The following is a 15,879-nucleotide window of genomic DNA, read 5'->3' as shown; positions in this document are numbered from 1 at the left end:
CACTAGAAGCAATGTTGGGTTTGGTACTCTTGACACCATTTACTGTAAAATGACACTTGAGTTGCAAACTTCCTGACAGAAGGAGAAGGGATTTAGGGCAGTAGATCTGAGATTCAGACTTTCTGGAGACAGAGTCAGGGGAGTTATGGACTTTCTCTGAGGCACTTTTACGAGGCAAGACATAACTGAGCAGGTTTGCAGGTGATGGTATCATCACAAGTGTGAAGGAAGTTACTTTTTCTGGATTTCCAACCTCCCTAGCCATAAATACCTCAGGTTTAGTGAGCCTCCTGAGCAGAGTCAAGAATACATGCAGCACTAAATAGTGGTGCTGTAATCAATTTTTTATTCAAAATATTTTCATTTCTAGATTGATTCTTTTCTTCCTCAATTGTTCTTTTCCTTCTTTCTACAGTCACTTCATTTCAGCTTCATCTTCCTGCTTCTTTTTCTAGTCTTGCCTATCATCTCCATTTCAATTTTGTATCCTGCCTTAGCTTTTCTTTTGTCTTTAATTTACCTTAAAATTTTCATAATAAGTTTTCTGATGTTTCCAGTGTTTCCAACAATAAAAGTGGAATTAGTGTGATGTTTACAAGCTTCTCCAGAAATCACCCTGCTTAAATATTTTATTTCCTCCTTAATCCTCTCTGACCCCTTTGTTTAGACTACAAGCTCATCAAGTGAGGGACCATTTCTCCTCCATGTTTGTACTACTGAGGACAAAAGGGCTCTGTTTTCAAATGCCTCTCAATGTCAAAAATCAAAAAAACCCCAAAACTAAATCACCAATCATAAGATCCAGAAGCTGTTTACCATTCAGTGTGACCTTGGTACCCTGATAAAAATGAATTTGAAGTCAGTAATGCTTCAGCACTTAAGTGTTTAAGTAATTTTTGGAAATGCCTGAGTATGCAGTGGTTTTAAAATTTAGTCAAGACTCTAGACAACAGGTAATTTTTGAAAATTTTCAGAGAGGTAAAAAGCTAGAAGATTATATGCAATGAATATGCAATGTAAACAATTCATACAACATGATGTTGCTATGATTCCCTGATTTACTAATGCTAAGGAATGGTAAAATTCAGGTCACCATACCTGCATCCCCAGCTGAATGCACAGCACTATCATATGCCTCTGAATTGTGCTGAAAGTCTTGCAGGTTTTGGGACCACAACCTCACGTTCTCATCCATGGGGGTCGTAGCCTGTGTTACTGTCGTGGTAGCACCTACAGCCTCTGCAGTCTTCATCTGAGCTTGCTCCAAACGCTCTCTGGCCTCAGCTACAGAATAAATGGGGAATGATAAGAAATTAACTCCTGCAAATAGTCAAGTGTGTTGTGTGTCCCATCCCTCCCTGCGCTCCATCTTCCCCCTCCTTTTTCCCTTCCTCCCTCCGGTTTATATACACTGAGCATGATGTCATATGGAATGGAATATCCTTTCGGTCAGTTGGGGTCAGCTGTGCTGGCTGTACTTCTTCCTAACTTCCCATGCATCCCCAGTCTCCTCACTGGAGTGGCAGTATGAAAAGCCGAAAAGGCCTTGGCTCTGTGTAAATCCTGCTCAGCAGTAACAGAAACATCTCTGTATTATCAACTGTATGTTCAACACAAATCCAAAACACTGCCCCATACCAGCCACTGGGAAGAAAATAAACTCTACCCCAGCCAAAATCAGCACAAGGTTCAGGAAAAATGTTAATTTCAGTGGCAAAATATTTAATTTCATTATGAAAGTGCTAAAGCAGGATATATGCTGTCTAGGTCTAGTAGTTTCAGTCAAATTCTTTTAAGTGTCCATAGTGCTGAACTCTTAATAGCAACTTCATATCCATAATCAAAGATAAATCATGCTCTTGAATGTATGAAGATAAAGCATCATAAAGATGAAGTTCCTCTTCCAACCTGTCTCTGCTGATTGCAATTTTGCAATGGCTCTCATCAGTTGGCTCCGCAGGGCACTCATTCTGGCAAAAGTGCCATTGACTTGCCAACTGGTGTCTGCAATGGTGTAACCACTACCTGTGGGGAGAAAAGGGGAGGTACAGCTGAGGGGCGTCAAAGTGGCTTCTGAAAAGGTAAATTCAGTCCTGGGGATGTATGTTGTTAGGCATTTAACATACCATAGACAGGACACAGTGGTCTCTTTTAATTTAGGATGTACTTGCACTCTTGACTTTACAAAATCTAAAGAAAAAAGCAGCCCTGCAGCACCCCTGCTTACCACAGGGTGTCTTACAAAAATCTGGAGAGCTGTATTTCAGTCAGTACACTTTCTCCTTGCTTTACTAGAAGTGCTGAGAATAGCTGCAACTAGCACACAGGAAAAGTTTTAAGGAACTCAAAAGGCCCTGAAAACTTTGAAAGGTATTTTGTAATTCTAGAGCTTTCTTTCATTTATAGCGAAGAAAGGCCAAAATACTTTAACATTTATTATTATCCTCCACTGGTGAAATCCAGCTTTCTGAACATTTAAACTGCTGTGATTTGATTTTAATTGTACTACTTAATTGAGTATATTTATTAGTGAGCAACATTTTGCAGGGTCACATATTTAAGCAGTAGTTGTATCTGAAATGGACTTTTCATGAATGAAATAAACTATCAGTATCTAGCAGGATGACAAAACATGAGCTACTCAAACTGTGCTAATGGCTGTTTCGAGTGCTTTGTGTGGTAAATTCAATCAATAACCTATTTTGTTACAGCAGTAGTTCTGCTTAGTGATTTGCTTTTGAAATTTATTTCAATGTGCATGGCTATAAGCGGAATTGGAAAGTAGAAAGGATGTATATTTACTGTCATGTGCTGTCCGTTGTAGCTGCATGGCTCGGATGAGAAGTTCTTCACTTTTACCTTTATGGTAAACGACCTGAGTGTCAATTCCAACTGCAGCCTACAAGCATGTTCCAAAAGAGAAAGTCAGAGTAATGCTTATCAAATGTTCTGCATTATTGTGTTTAATTGTAGACTACCTTTTACCTGCATATAAATGCAACTGCAAAGTCACTGCAGCTTCATTTGCTTTTTTAACATTTAAGATTGGAAGTTGGATTGGAAAAAAAGTCTGAAAAGCAAAATTTTCTGTTTTAAGAAAGTTAAAGAAATGTATGGTTTTCCAATCAACACCACTGAATAACAAAGATGGAGATAATCCTCTTAATTTATCAGCTCCAGTTTAGTCAATGTGACTGAATGCTGCATGTTATTTAGGCACTGTAACTGTTCATTTCTACTGTCATCTCAGATAGGTGGTGAATGCTTTCACTTCATGGGGAGCTGCCTTGCAGTCAACAGAGGGCTGGACTTGAAATCCCACAGCCCTGTGGGATTCAGGCCCCTTTAATCTACCGAAGGCCTCTTGCTATCCCACTAATAAATTGCTGGTGAATAGCACATATACAGATTGGTAAATATAGGCATACAAAAAATACGTATAAAGTATTTTAGAACAGTAAGGCCAGAGAAAAAAATTAGCATCCTTATCCTTACACTGATTTTATGAGTGGGCTTTGTCCCATTTCAGCCTGGTTTTCTATAAGAAGCAGTGATGTCTTGACCATCTTTCCTGCCCCATGGCTCTGAGTGAAGCAGGAGGACTCAAACACTAAATGACATCTCAGGTTCCTACAGGAGTAGGGAGTTTGCAATTTCACAGAAATGTCTCAATGTGAGTGACAACACAGAGCAGCATCACCCTATGGGATAGGGACAGAAGAACCTCTTGTGTCTTTTCAAATACCAGGGGACTTCAGACTGGAAGAATAGTTAACTATATGGGATTTAATTCAGGAAATAATAAAGGAAAAAATATGCAGTGAGAAGTTCAATGCTGCTAGTTAACCTAAATTAGTTTTTTCTTTACACTTAGGTGCCTGAAGTCCCTGAAGCATTGTAAACTAAAAGCTGGTATTATGAATATTACTTACATCCTTGACCCGGTTTGTTGTGTTCAGTGCCAGCAATGCAACTTTATTGGCTTCTTCGATATAACCAGCAATGTTTTCGTATGCATTTGAAGCATTGATTGCCCTTTGTACCAAACCATTTGAATCAACACCATACAAATTCCTGTCAAAAAGAGAGCAAAAGGTGAAAGAAACCAAACTGAAGCACTATCATTTCTGGCTACATAATCACACACATAAATGTACTTGGCCTAAGTGGTATTCTCTTCATTGTGTTTGACCAATCTGAAGCAGGTGAAAACTGTGTGGATAGAAGGCACTTCCCAGTCATTTAACTCTGAGAATTTTGCCCTTAACATTTGTGTGAGCAGCAACAAATGACTACTGAGCTTTTACCTTTTTATAAAATCTAGATTAGATATTCCATAAATTAACAGAATAACCTTCTTCAGGAATAATTCCTATCCATGAATGGAAAGACCTATGTGACCAGGATAGCTGTGTCACTGAACTGTTTATATTTTCCAAAGGTAGGAGGGAAAAGGGGGAGAATCAGATGAAGAACTACCCTTAGTCATGAAACTTTGCAAGAAGTTGGATTTAAAAACCAAAAGAAACCTTTGATGGCACGGTTTTGATCTGCTTATTAGATGATAACTGGTCTTCAGGGGAGATTCCAAACAGAAGATGGTTCAGGGCTCAACATTCATCTGTTAACAACTTTGAATAAATACTATTTTTTAATGTTCTGGTGATAAGCAGATTTCAAAGTATATGTTAGTTATAGATTCTAAATATAGATATATTTGCACATGTGTGCATTCACTTCAAAGTGTTTGCACACGGAGGGATAATTTAATTTCCAGATTCAGCATTATTGCAAGAATTTTCTGCTAAATGCCCCTAAGGTAAAACAATAAACTCTATCAACTAAAAGCCTAACAGGCTAATAAAGCAAACTTATAAAACCAAGATGTTTTGAAGACAGGCTAAATGTTTCAAAGGATTAAAGTCTCACTGCAGGACAATCTTCTCAACAAATACAGAGTCAGCACATTTCCATCTGGATATTTTGTAATTACTTTTGTTTGCTTTTTGTGAAACTCCTAATGTGTTTGACTTGGTAATAATTTTTAAATTATTTTGGTAAGGGAGGAAGGCAAGCCATATGGGCTATTTTTTTTCAAGTTAGTCTGCTGCCCCCAGTTAGCTGATCTCAGACAGAACATATTGTTTGTTTTTTTATGTTTCTGTAGTTTGTGTGGCATTATAGAACAGTTTCAGATGTCACCTTTATACAACTGCATAAAAGAAAACCATCTGTTATTTTTTTTTTCTCCATTTTAATCTCCTATTTAGGGCATACGAATATTAAGAAACAACTGGTATTTAGATAATATACTTGAAGAGTAGTTTTAAGCTTATCTTCCAAAAGCATATGCCCATGATGTTACTTAAGGTAGAATTTGGTGACATATTTTATTTAAGAATTCATTTACAGCAGTGATTTTTCCATGGATGGTCCCAATTGCAAATAAAATCATTAAATTTATCTAGAAGTGACTTTTTAGTAAATTGGTGCAATGTTGATGCATTTAGTATCTTCAAGCAAAATAAAAAGACTTGCAATAAGTTTTTGATGTTATTGTGAGCCAGTTTCATTAGGACACAACCTACTGAGCACCAGAACTACTCCATCTGTAAAAGTGTTCTTGGAATAAAATTCTCTCAAAGCTCATTTTGTCCCCTGTAATGCTAACATTTTTTAATGTGGATGAACTTACTGACATGAGCAGTTTCTGCAAACCCCATTTAATCTTGCCTGTATGGTTTTAATTTTCACTAATCTACCTTTCCTATTCTTTTGCTAAAGGAAGAGGAGAACAAGCCCAGTTAGACTACAGAGAAAGTCATCCAAGATATACGTTTGTTCTTTAAAAACTTTCATAGATTTTTCTTAGCTCAACTTCAGCTGTTCTCTCTGGACCATGACAAGTCCTTCTATACCTGACTTGACACTGATTTGTTTGCTGCCTATTTATCATCACTGTGTTCCTGCTTGTCTTTTCAAGCTGTTCAGCAAGTGGCACTTGTATGAACAGAGTCTGCTGAAGTTAAATTTTACCCGTCCAGCTCATCAGCAAGTCTTCTTAGGTCGTGTGCATGATTCATAGCTTTTTCTACCAAATCATCATCAAACAGGGACAGATTGGCTATTTTTTCTTGCAATTCCTTTTTTGCTCCATCTATTTCTGCGTAGAACCCTGATGCGTTCTGAACAAAGCAGGGAAGGAAGGAAAGAAGATGAAGATTGCAAAAAATCAAGTGTCTATTTTGATTATTTTTATTTTACCCTTTATATTATTATAATGATCCTTTATTTCTGTTATAGTTGTTTTATTTTATATTTTTAAGAGAAAAAGAGTAAATATCTGATGGTGAATGCCCACATGGAAAGACGCAGGAAGATAAAAATCAACAAAAAGTCCAGAAATCACTTAAGAAGGTATTAGAGAGAAATGCATAAAATAAAAAAGAAAGATGATAAAAGTCTAAAATGTTTGCTCCAGAATTGTGCCAATGACAAGTCTTTCAGAGTGAAGTCCCCTTTCTGCCTCCTTGCACAGAGAGATCCCTCATGCTAATCTTGGATTAGTCTGATTTGTAAAGCAGTCCACCTAAATACTACCTGTGTGTATGTATTGGCAAGGAGAAATAGTATCCCTTTGCCTTAGCCGTGTTTCTTCCTTACATTAAATACTTGGGGGAAGACAAAATGGACCTGTATTCACCTTCTCTCCAGTACACAAGCTTGCTGATGTGTTTGAAGATTATAAATGTGGTAAAATGTGATTATAAATGTATATATATTTTATGTATACTACAAATGTAAATCTTGTATTTCAAAATACAAGAAAAAGGATGAAATGGAGGGAGGGAAAAAGGATGAATGAGCGAAATGTGAAAATACTTATTGCTGCTGAGGATGGACAATGTGTGATGTTTGCATAGTACTTCCTTCCCTGCAGTGTGAACATCCTTCATGTGTGAACTAAGTCACAACAGTGGGGAACCCGAAATCATAAACGGCAGCAATTGGTGTTGCACAAAACACCAGAGAAAAGCCCCAGCATACTGCTTGATCATGGGGATGGTTACAAAGTAAGCTGTCTTTCTGTTTTGTCAAATTCCTTTTTCAAAGAACAATTAATGACTTCTGACATTTGCTTTTGTGTCAAGAAGTGGGCAACTGTGACCAAAATGAATCCTTGTGGAAATTTTTATTTTTTCTTCAATTATTTCAAAATTTTAAAATAAAGCATAAATAAAGAAAGCAGCTTTGGTAAATATTTTAGTTAGCAAAATCCCTCTTTTATTTTCTTCATCTTTTCATAGAAAAACCAAACCCCTAAAATTTCTAAAAATTTCCTCCAGCACCATGTCTGATTCAAAACACTGGATAGTGGTTTGCAGTTCCAGAAAAGGATTTCTATACAACAATTTGTTCACATATGTTTGACATGGTGCCTGGTTTTAATGCTGATATCTGGGATCTTTAGTGTTCTTCTGTGTTCACTTGTAGGCACTAGAAAAGGAATTTAGCATAAAATGCAGTCTTTTACCAGAACATCTTTTGGCAGCTGCTTGTAATGAAATAATTGAGAACACTACAGCAAAATCTTTCATTAAGCTTTGCCTACAGTAAGGTGCCCTTATAATAGAATTATTTCTTTTAGGCAGTAAATTGTAGTTACAGAGCTTTTCATCCAAGAAAACCATCTGCTTTTTCAGGGAATATGAACCAGTATTTCACTGAAGCAGTATAAAGAAGGAGAGTTTTTCTGTTAGTGATCTAAACACATGACTTCAAAAAATCAGGATGTATAATTTAAACAAGCCACTGAGGCACCTACCTTTATTACTTCGCTTAACTCAGAGTTGACCTTTTGTGGTCCTTCCAAAATAGTTGTGGCACTGAGCAGAATGCTGTTCACTTCATCTATTTGCTCTTTTATCTTCTCATGTTGTTTCTAAAAAGAAAGCTTGAAATATAAATCCTATCCAATACTATTTGTACTTTGATAAAATACAGTGTTTTCAGTTTTGTTAAATTTGCTAAAGAAAATTCAAAAGGTGAACTAAATGGATTTTAGACATACCTGAAGTCTGATTTTCCTAGACATCTCTAATTGCTACATATTATGATGTGAATTCTTTGCATTTTTTGTTTGTTTTTTGTGAAAGAAATGTTGGATGATTAAAAAAAAAATTAATTTAATTTTATATTACAGCATAAGAAGCTATTGGAATGAAGCACTATTCAGTCCACAGCAGAGACAAATTAAACATGGATTTTTCATAGTCATCTGGAGACTATATTTTTCTGGAGATTTTTAAAATCTACAGTACACACATCTCTTTTCCTTGTCAGTAGCAAAGCCAATGTGAACAATCTCTTTTGTACAGCATCTGCCTCTGTTGTGAGGAATAATGGAAATCCAAATGGTTAAAAACAGTGAACAAATGCAACTACAAACTTCAGGCTTTGCTTCATAACTGTGAGATAAGCTGCAGCTTGGCACTGCAATTATGGAACAATGGAACAACAGAAGAGGCTTTGTACTTGAGGATCTCAAGTTCTTGGGAAAGGATTCCCTAGAGGAGCGTGCCTGATCTCTCTATTGGATTCTTAGACCTTCCACATCACCATGAACTTCTAACACTGCAAATTTCAAGGACTCAAAACTCAGCCACTGATGCTATGAAACCCAGAGGTTGGCCTGAATTTGCAAGACCATTCTTCAAATCACAAAATTGCTCACACCCTCTCCTTCAGAATCCAAACAATTTCAGCCATTGAAATGAAAAAAAAATTTGCTTCAAATGGCCCCAAATTTTTCTCTTTGTAATTTTATTCCTTGCTGAAAAAAGAAATGAAAAGTTTTAGGTGGGATATTCTGGTTTTGCTCTCCTTAAAAGAAACTTACGAAAACAGGGAAAGAGTCACAGAACTGCTGTGAAGAGAAAAAATAGTTTCTTTTGTTTGGCTGATGGCTTGGGTACTCTTCTGGGATATGAAACCTGAAAATTCAGTTTTCTCATCAGGCATGTGGATTTGAACCTAATGCCACCCCTTACAGGCAAAGGTGCCCCACTTCCATGCTATAGGGGACAGATCACCTCTGAGGTCTCCTCTAGAGTGGTTACTTTGTTCAAAATTCTGAATCTATTCATTTGAACAGGGCACAGGAGAAAACTGGTGCAACCTTATAGCTAGGCTAGCAAGTTCACCTAGCAAGTAGGAAACCCAATTTCAAGGTATCTATTGTGGAGCGGTTAGACAATGGATTTGTGCTTGAAGATTCAAGGAAAACTGTCTACTCCTGAAAAAATGGGGATGCATTTTGTTTAAAGTGGTTCAGAGAAAGTTTGGATCAGACAGTACGAGTGAACTCAGCTCAGGACACAAATGCAGTGCAGAATCTTTATAAGTAATCGTTTTCTTAGAATATAATTAGTTTTGTGGGGCCCTCCCACATTGTAAATCAGTATATAATAGGATGAAACAATCCCACCACAATACTTATAGCAGCCATGCTACATGAAATTTCAAGCTTCTTGGGTTTTACTGTAACATGCCTTGCTAGTCTGGGCATAGGCATCCACCTCTTCCTTGGTCTGATGAGGCATGACATGCCGAAACTTCTCATTCATTGTCACTCCACAAATAGATAATAGTACCTTGCACTTCCACATGTTGTTTCTTAGAACTGAAGAGTCAAACTCATCCTGCTGAGTGATCCAAGAAATTCTTTTTTGGTGTGGTGATTCCTGAATCCAAATTGTGTGCAATCTACTGTTTAAGCAATGGCAGAGATGGAGTGTTCACAGTCAATGCTTATGATAAATGTAGTGCACAGTACCTCCTGCCTTTGGAGCCTGGCTGTGTTTTCCCTATTTATATCCTCTGTTTGTTTAACATGGTCAAGTGCCTCGTCTAATGCCTCCTCCAGGTCTGACAGCTTCACATCCTGCTCGCTGAGCTGCTCCAGCACATCAGTTACCAGGGATCTGGTGTCATTGTACTTCTCGTGAAATGCTTCAATTTGCTGTAGCACTGGGGGAAAAATAAGAGGCCAATAAATCCAAAGCTTGGATTTCTGGCAAAACTTACCTATACAGCAATTTCTGTTGCTGTTACTCAGGCGACAATAAAACACATTTTGTAAAGCTCACTTGAGAGATCGTATACCTCGATTTTAATTTTCCCTCCTCGTTTGAGAAGGAAAGATACTTCTTATTTTATTATTTCATTTTAATCCTATTAATTCCCCCTCTGAAATATATTTTATTAAAAGAAACTAGATCTGTCTTTTCCTGCTTTTCATTTGTTTTTCATTGGCAGCCTGTTCTGGAGAAGACAGTCCTTATGCCTCATGTTCTGACTCATGTTGACTAAGCTGTGACAATTAGGCTGCCATTCTTTCCCATACCAGCAGTTTTTCTCTCTCTGCTGGTGCTTGCTGTCCCCATAGCCGAGCTAGCAGGGGGGAAGATGTTCACATGAGCAATTCCAGCCCTGCCATGAACCTTCCTAAGCAGCTGTTGTTGAGGTGCTGCAGTGCACAGGCACACACAGACACACAGACCTTTTTCTCCCCGTTCTGCCATGGGGAGCACCAAGCACTAGCAGGGACTTGGAGCAGGAATTTGGAAGCAGCAGCATCTCCAGCACACCAGCTGGTGCTTGCCAAGTGCCTGCTGGTCCTCCCCAGGGGCTCAGCAGTACACCCAGAGCTGCCCAAGAGCTGCCAGCTGAGCATCAACACGTGGCTGAAAGGAAAGTTGACTTAAAACTCACACTCCTCTGCTGCATTTTCCTCCTCATCTGCAAGTTGCCTCTGATTAGTGAAAGGCTTTCGTTGTTTGATCTCCTTCAGCATCTCCTCAGCCACACTCCACTTCTGGGCAATTTCTTCAGGGCTCAGCTCTTGTTGAATTGCGTAGTATTTTGACTTGCTGCTGATTTCTAGGGGGAAAAGGGAACAGATGGTCGATTCAGTATGACTACAGAGAAATAAACACCGTGGACTGCTTTTACTTTTGTGAATAGTGATAATACTGATGGCAAAAGGAAGTCTTAATTATCTTCAACTCCATAGTAGATAATTATTATGTTTAATCCAGTCTTACAATTAAACCTGTAAATAAATCACGCTTTCTGGCATATGTGGAGGTCTCATCAGAAGAGGATGGGATTAAGAAGACATGGGTTGTGTGCATTATTTGGCTTGACATTTCTTATAGGCTGCGAATAATAATTTTATTTTAGGTTCTGTGGCATGTAGCAGGCTGGGGCTTTCATCTAGGATCATGGTTTTTAAGTGCTGCTGTTTATTAAATAATAACAATGCTAAGGAGACTGAAATAACCTCATTTTCCAGCTGCAGAAGTTTGAGGCACCCTAAGGAGGTAACATATGGCTCCTGGCCTGATACTGTCTAGCTGGTTTGGAGATAGATACTATTTCAAGGTTTTGGTCTCAGTTCAAAAAACATTGTTGTATCCCTGCAGCTGAAATTGAGTTTACCCATTCCCAGTGTAATCATTACAAAGTTTACTCACTTCTCTCTCCCTGGCCTTGAATACCAATCACCTCCCCTTTTGTGCCCTGTGATGTTTGTGCCTTTGGCTAGTGTTTGTCACTAGTTTTGTGGATAACCAAAGCTGGAAAAACCAGCACTATTCTTCTGGAAGATTTTTATAAAAAATAGATGTGTAATTGTGGCACCACTGATCCTTTGGCAGAGTGTCTCTGTATGCCTGCTCTTGCTGGGCTCTGAGCTCATTAGTGAAGCTTTCAAGGCTCATACTGAGCAGTAACTGATCACGACCAGGGCTCCATGGATTTCTTTTTCCTTATGTTGGCATGTGTGTGTGTGTGTGCATGTACACCTTCTCTTCAGTAAAGAGTGGATGGCTTTTACAGGGGTGATGCCTCTGTAGAAGAACAATTTTGAACATGGCGGAAATAATTTTCACCTACTTGTTTCCAGCTGCTTTCACTGTCTTTATTCACAGCCATGGATGTCACTTCTTCTATAACAGCTTAACCTGACTGTGCTATTTGTGTGCCAAATTAGATGCATATCTGCCTTATGTGGTTCCTGTCCTGCTCCAAACCAATTAATGGTACAAAATGATGATCCACAGATATCAACCATGATTGTTAGTGACTTAAAAGGAGTCTCATGCTGACTCTTTTACTCAATAATTTTAGAAATAAAATGTGATGGATGGCCAGACCATCAAAGATTTTTTAGCATCTGATGTGTAAAAAGACAGTACAAATGTAACATCCTATGAGTCTGGTCTTAGCCTGCCTCCTTTGTGAGATGGGACGTATTAACCATGTTTCCTGAGATAAAGCGATGGAGCACCTGTGGAGATAAGGATAAGCAAAGATAACAGTTGATATGTAACCACTCTTTCTTACACAAGTTGCCACATGGCTTGCAATAACTGCCAAGATAGAACTACTGAGGTCTATTAATCAAATATTTCCATTGGAAAAGGGCTGTTTAACATCAACTACCAGTCAGCATTTCTGTTCTGGTGCCATACACAACTTTTGCATACTGTTGACTTTGCTGAAGACTGGGGGAAACCAGTGTGTTCTGCAGCAGGATGGAGGCTTTCCTGCCACAGGTGTACAGGGCACAGGGATGTTTTTGAGTACATTGATTTGGGGTGTCATTGCTTTCTGCAGGTACTGTAGAAGAGGCTGCAATTGGTTTAATCTCACTTTTATATTTCAGGATGATAATGGTATGTCATAGATATTCCAGATGAAGATGATTATCTCTGACTAGGAAATCTTTTTTAAGTGCAGTTGTGCTTGAGAAGGTGTTCACTGTTGCCATAAATTACATGCTGCCCTATATATCAGAAGATTTTCCTTTGATTTAAAGGACAGTAAAAATTCTTGATGATCCATTAATACATGAAGGTTTTATTAATACATTCTTGACACTGAGATGAACCAGAAATGAATCTATTTACCTTCAATGTTATCTCTTATATTATTGAGCTGCTGCACAAGCTGAGAAGCACGGTTGTTGATCTCCGTGGTTTCCTTCTGTACCAGTCGGCCTTTGCTGGATGCTTCATTTCCCTATGAATAAACCATGAGAAGTAAACGTTAGATTTCTTTTCAGATGTGAGGATGAGCAGTATAAACACACACTTTGCTTTCTCCTGATGAGCACGTGAAAATCCTTTTTATCATATAAAGTGGTATTTAAAGGTGTTGAAAGTAAAGATCTGTCTTGTCAGTGTTTTCAGAATTGCAGAGTGAGAGATTAAAATCTGTCCCATATTTATCCATCATCTCCTGCAATCAAATTTTCATAAATTATGTACAGTTGTACATTCAGTGGGGCTGGCTCGTTTTGCTGGGTATGGCATTTCCTGAGGAGGCAAATAGAATAAAGCAAAAGGTGTCAAGCTCCCAACCATTTTCAGGTCTGTGTCGCCCTCAAATGAGGTCCTCAGCTCTGCAACTTTTTAAAAATAAGAAAAAGCTCAAGGCTTGAAAATACTCTGAAAAGCACAGACACAGTCCTGTACATTGTGTTGGAGGCTGCACTCTGCATTGTGTTCCCTTACTTAGAGTTTGTGGAGGCCCCAGGTGGCATTTGAAGGCAGGGCCAGGGTGGGTAGCGCCACTAAAAGGGATGGGCATACTGGTAAAACAAATGCAAGGGTTAGTAGAGTGATAAACCAAGTGTAAGAGTTAGCAGAAAGGTTTCTTTTTCCCATCTTCCAAATATTCAGGATCAAGCTACATGCTGTTTTACTCAAAACTCTCCCCATGCAGATGTGGGGAGTTACAGGCAGTTACAGGAATTATATTTAGCAGGAAGATTTGCCTACAGTTGGTACACTCACCCTGCCTTTGTGGTTTAGATCAGAATCTGCACCTCTGAGATGTGGGGATGTGCACATAAAATGCTCTGAACAGAAAATGCTGCATGTCGCCGCAAAAACCACTCAAGGCCCTGGCACCCATTTTCCATAAATGTGCCTTGAAATAGCAAAGAGCTCAATATATTCAGAGTTATTATTGTGGTCTTCTACTGTCAGAGTCTGGGGTCATTATTTCCCTGCCTTTAGAAGCAGCCACAAGTATTGATGTGGAACTGGCATTAGAAGTAACCAGGAAGAAAAGACCAGAGGAAACGCTGAATTTATTTGTTCAGGGACAGTGAAATTGAGAAATGAGGTAAGAAATCCCCAGATAGTACTGCAAATGAAATGTTATTATCCAAACTCACTAAATATTCATAGAAAACCTAATGCCTTAATCGGCCTTCCCACCAACTACAGAGAGGGACACTGAGGCGTGTGAGCTCTGACAGATATCCACAGGTACGGAGCTGTGTGTGCGCGCTGATTTAATCACAGTTCTCTTGAATGTAGGCATAGTCTGTATAATTCTTGCATGCCCTTTCTGCTAAGTAAGTGTTGATTAAAACCACACAAACATAAATTTTCTGTTCCACTTTCCTTTGTGTTGCTTTTTTTGCCCCCTACTTGCTCCTGTATTTGAGTTTTAGTTTAAGGTATAATTTTAATTTGTCTTGTGAAGGAATTGGTAAAGTGAATATAAGGTCTGGCATTTTGTAATAAGCATGAAATATAATCTAGTTCGATGAAAGCTGTGGCTATCTTTGGTAATAGCATAGAACGATGTATTTTACTGGTATATGTATATTGTAGCAACAGAAAGATGTTTAATATTATCTTTTTGAAATAGAGAATAAGCAATTTTGAACCCTATTTCTTCTCTTAACATATATCACAGCAGTATTCTAGGGTGCAATGAAAGTGTTGTGGGAGCTGAGAGCTGATAACCTTAATTTTATAGCCTGGTGGTTGGATGTGGATGCAACATTTATGATTACGATTGTGTTAAAAATATCTGATATCTAAATATCTGATCCAGCTCCCGTCTCTGTGGGTACATGAAAAACCTTTTAAACTGGCAGTTTTGAAATATATTTTGAAATGTCTAATGGGGATTAATTTAATTTTAGGAGAGCATACATATAAAATAGATATAGTAAAAATGCTCCTAAAGTCAATCTGCATTAGTTTAGTGTTGCTTACTTCCCTTAATTAGAAATCAAAATGTGAATGAGAAAGGCAGTGTGTCTATGCCAGATCAAACAGATTGTGTAGGGGGTAGGTGGGAACTCAGATCCTGAGGGGAAGCTTTTTGTGACTGGTGACAAACCTCCAAACACACTCTACACACTTTTTAGCTCCTTCCTTTTCTGTGAAGAAGACATGATAAGTCATTCATGCTTTTAATTCAGATTTAAAGTAGAAAGTTAAAAAATAGAAATAGAGAGTTCTTCCAGCTGTCGGGACACACCCACTCTTGTTTGGTGAACTTGAAGAGTCAGACTAGATGTTAAGAAATGTTCTTTATGAAGAGGGGTCAAACACTGGAATGGGTTTCCTTGTGAGGTAATTGATGCCCAGTATCTGTCAGGGTTTAAGAGGCATTTGAACAATGCCCTTAATAACACACTTTAACTGTTGGTCAACCCTGAATTGCTCAGACAGCTGGGCCAGATGATCATTTTAGGTCCCTTCCACCTGGAATTATTCTATACTTGCCTCTTATGCCAACAGGTGAATATGACAAAGTGCAAACCCTCAGAGCTTTGGCAGAAGGCTGTAAACAAACCTGTTCATCAAGTGTTTCTGCTTCTCTGAGGAGATCATTCATCTCGTCTGCAGCATCATCAACCTGCATGGTCCAAAGCACAGCGTGGTTCTTTTTTTTGGACATTGCCTCCTGTATGTGGGGAAAAACAAGTCAAGCATCTGAAAACAAACGCCTTCTCTAGTGAGGGCAGGAATTGAAATTTACAGGAATGGAGTGGAAATTCAAAGA

General features: G+C 38.4%; 1 protein-coding gene across 2 annotated transcripts in view; it reads right to left on the bottom strand.

Moving 5' to 3' along the window:
• LAMA4 (laminin subunit alpha 4) overlaps nt 1–15,879 on the bottom strand; it is a 100,086-nt gene that overhangs the window by 35,699 nt on the left and 48,508 nt on the right. For both annotated transcript variants that reach the window (XM_069010956.1, XM_069010957.1), the window contains exons 8-17: nt 15,670–15,780; nt 12,975–13,086; nt 10,774–10,941; nt 9,836–10,029; nt 7,826–7,942; nt 6,037–6,185; nt 3,933–4,074; nt 2,803–2,899; nt 1,909–2,025; nt 1,099–1,284 (exon numbers count right to left, since the gene is read on the bottom strand). In XM_069010956.1, the coding sequence (XP_068867057.1) occupies nt 1,099–1,284; nt 1,909–2,025; nt 2,803–2,899; nt 3,933–4,074; nt 6,037–6,185; nt 7,826–7,942; nt 9,836–10,029; nt 10,774–10,941; nt 12,975–13,086; nt 15,670–15,780 (1,393 nt within the window). The remainder of the gene's footprint in view (nt 1–1,098; nt 1,285–1,908; nt 2,026–2,802; nt 2,900–3,932; nt 4,075–6,036; nt 6,186–7,825; nt 7,943–9,835; nt 10,030–10,773; nt 10,942–12,974; nt 13,087–15,669; nt 15,781–15,879) is intronic.

The sequence above is a fragment of the Aphelocoma coerulescens genome, chromosome 3, assembly GCF_041296385.1.
Source record: "Aphelocoma coerulescens isolate FSJ_1873_10779 chromosome 3, UR_Acoe_1.0, whole genome shotgun sequence".
NCBI classification, from domain to species: Eukaryota; Metazoa; Chordata; class Aves; order Passeriformes; family Corvidae; genus Aphelocoma; species Aphelocoma coerulescens.
Note: the sequence above shows the minus strand (reverse complement) of the source record. Positions and strands in the feature narration are given on the sequence as shown.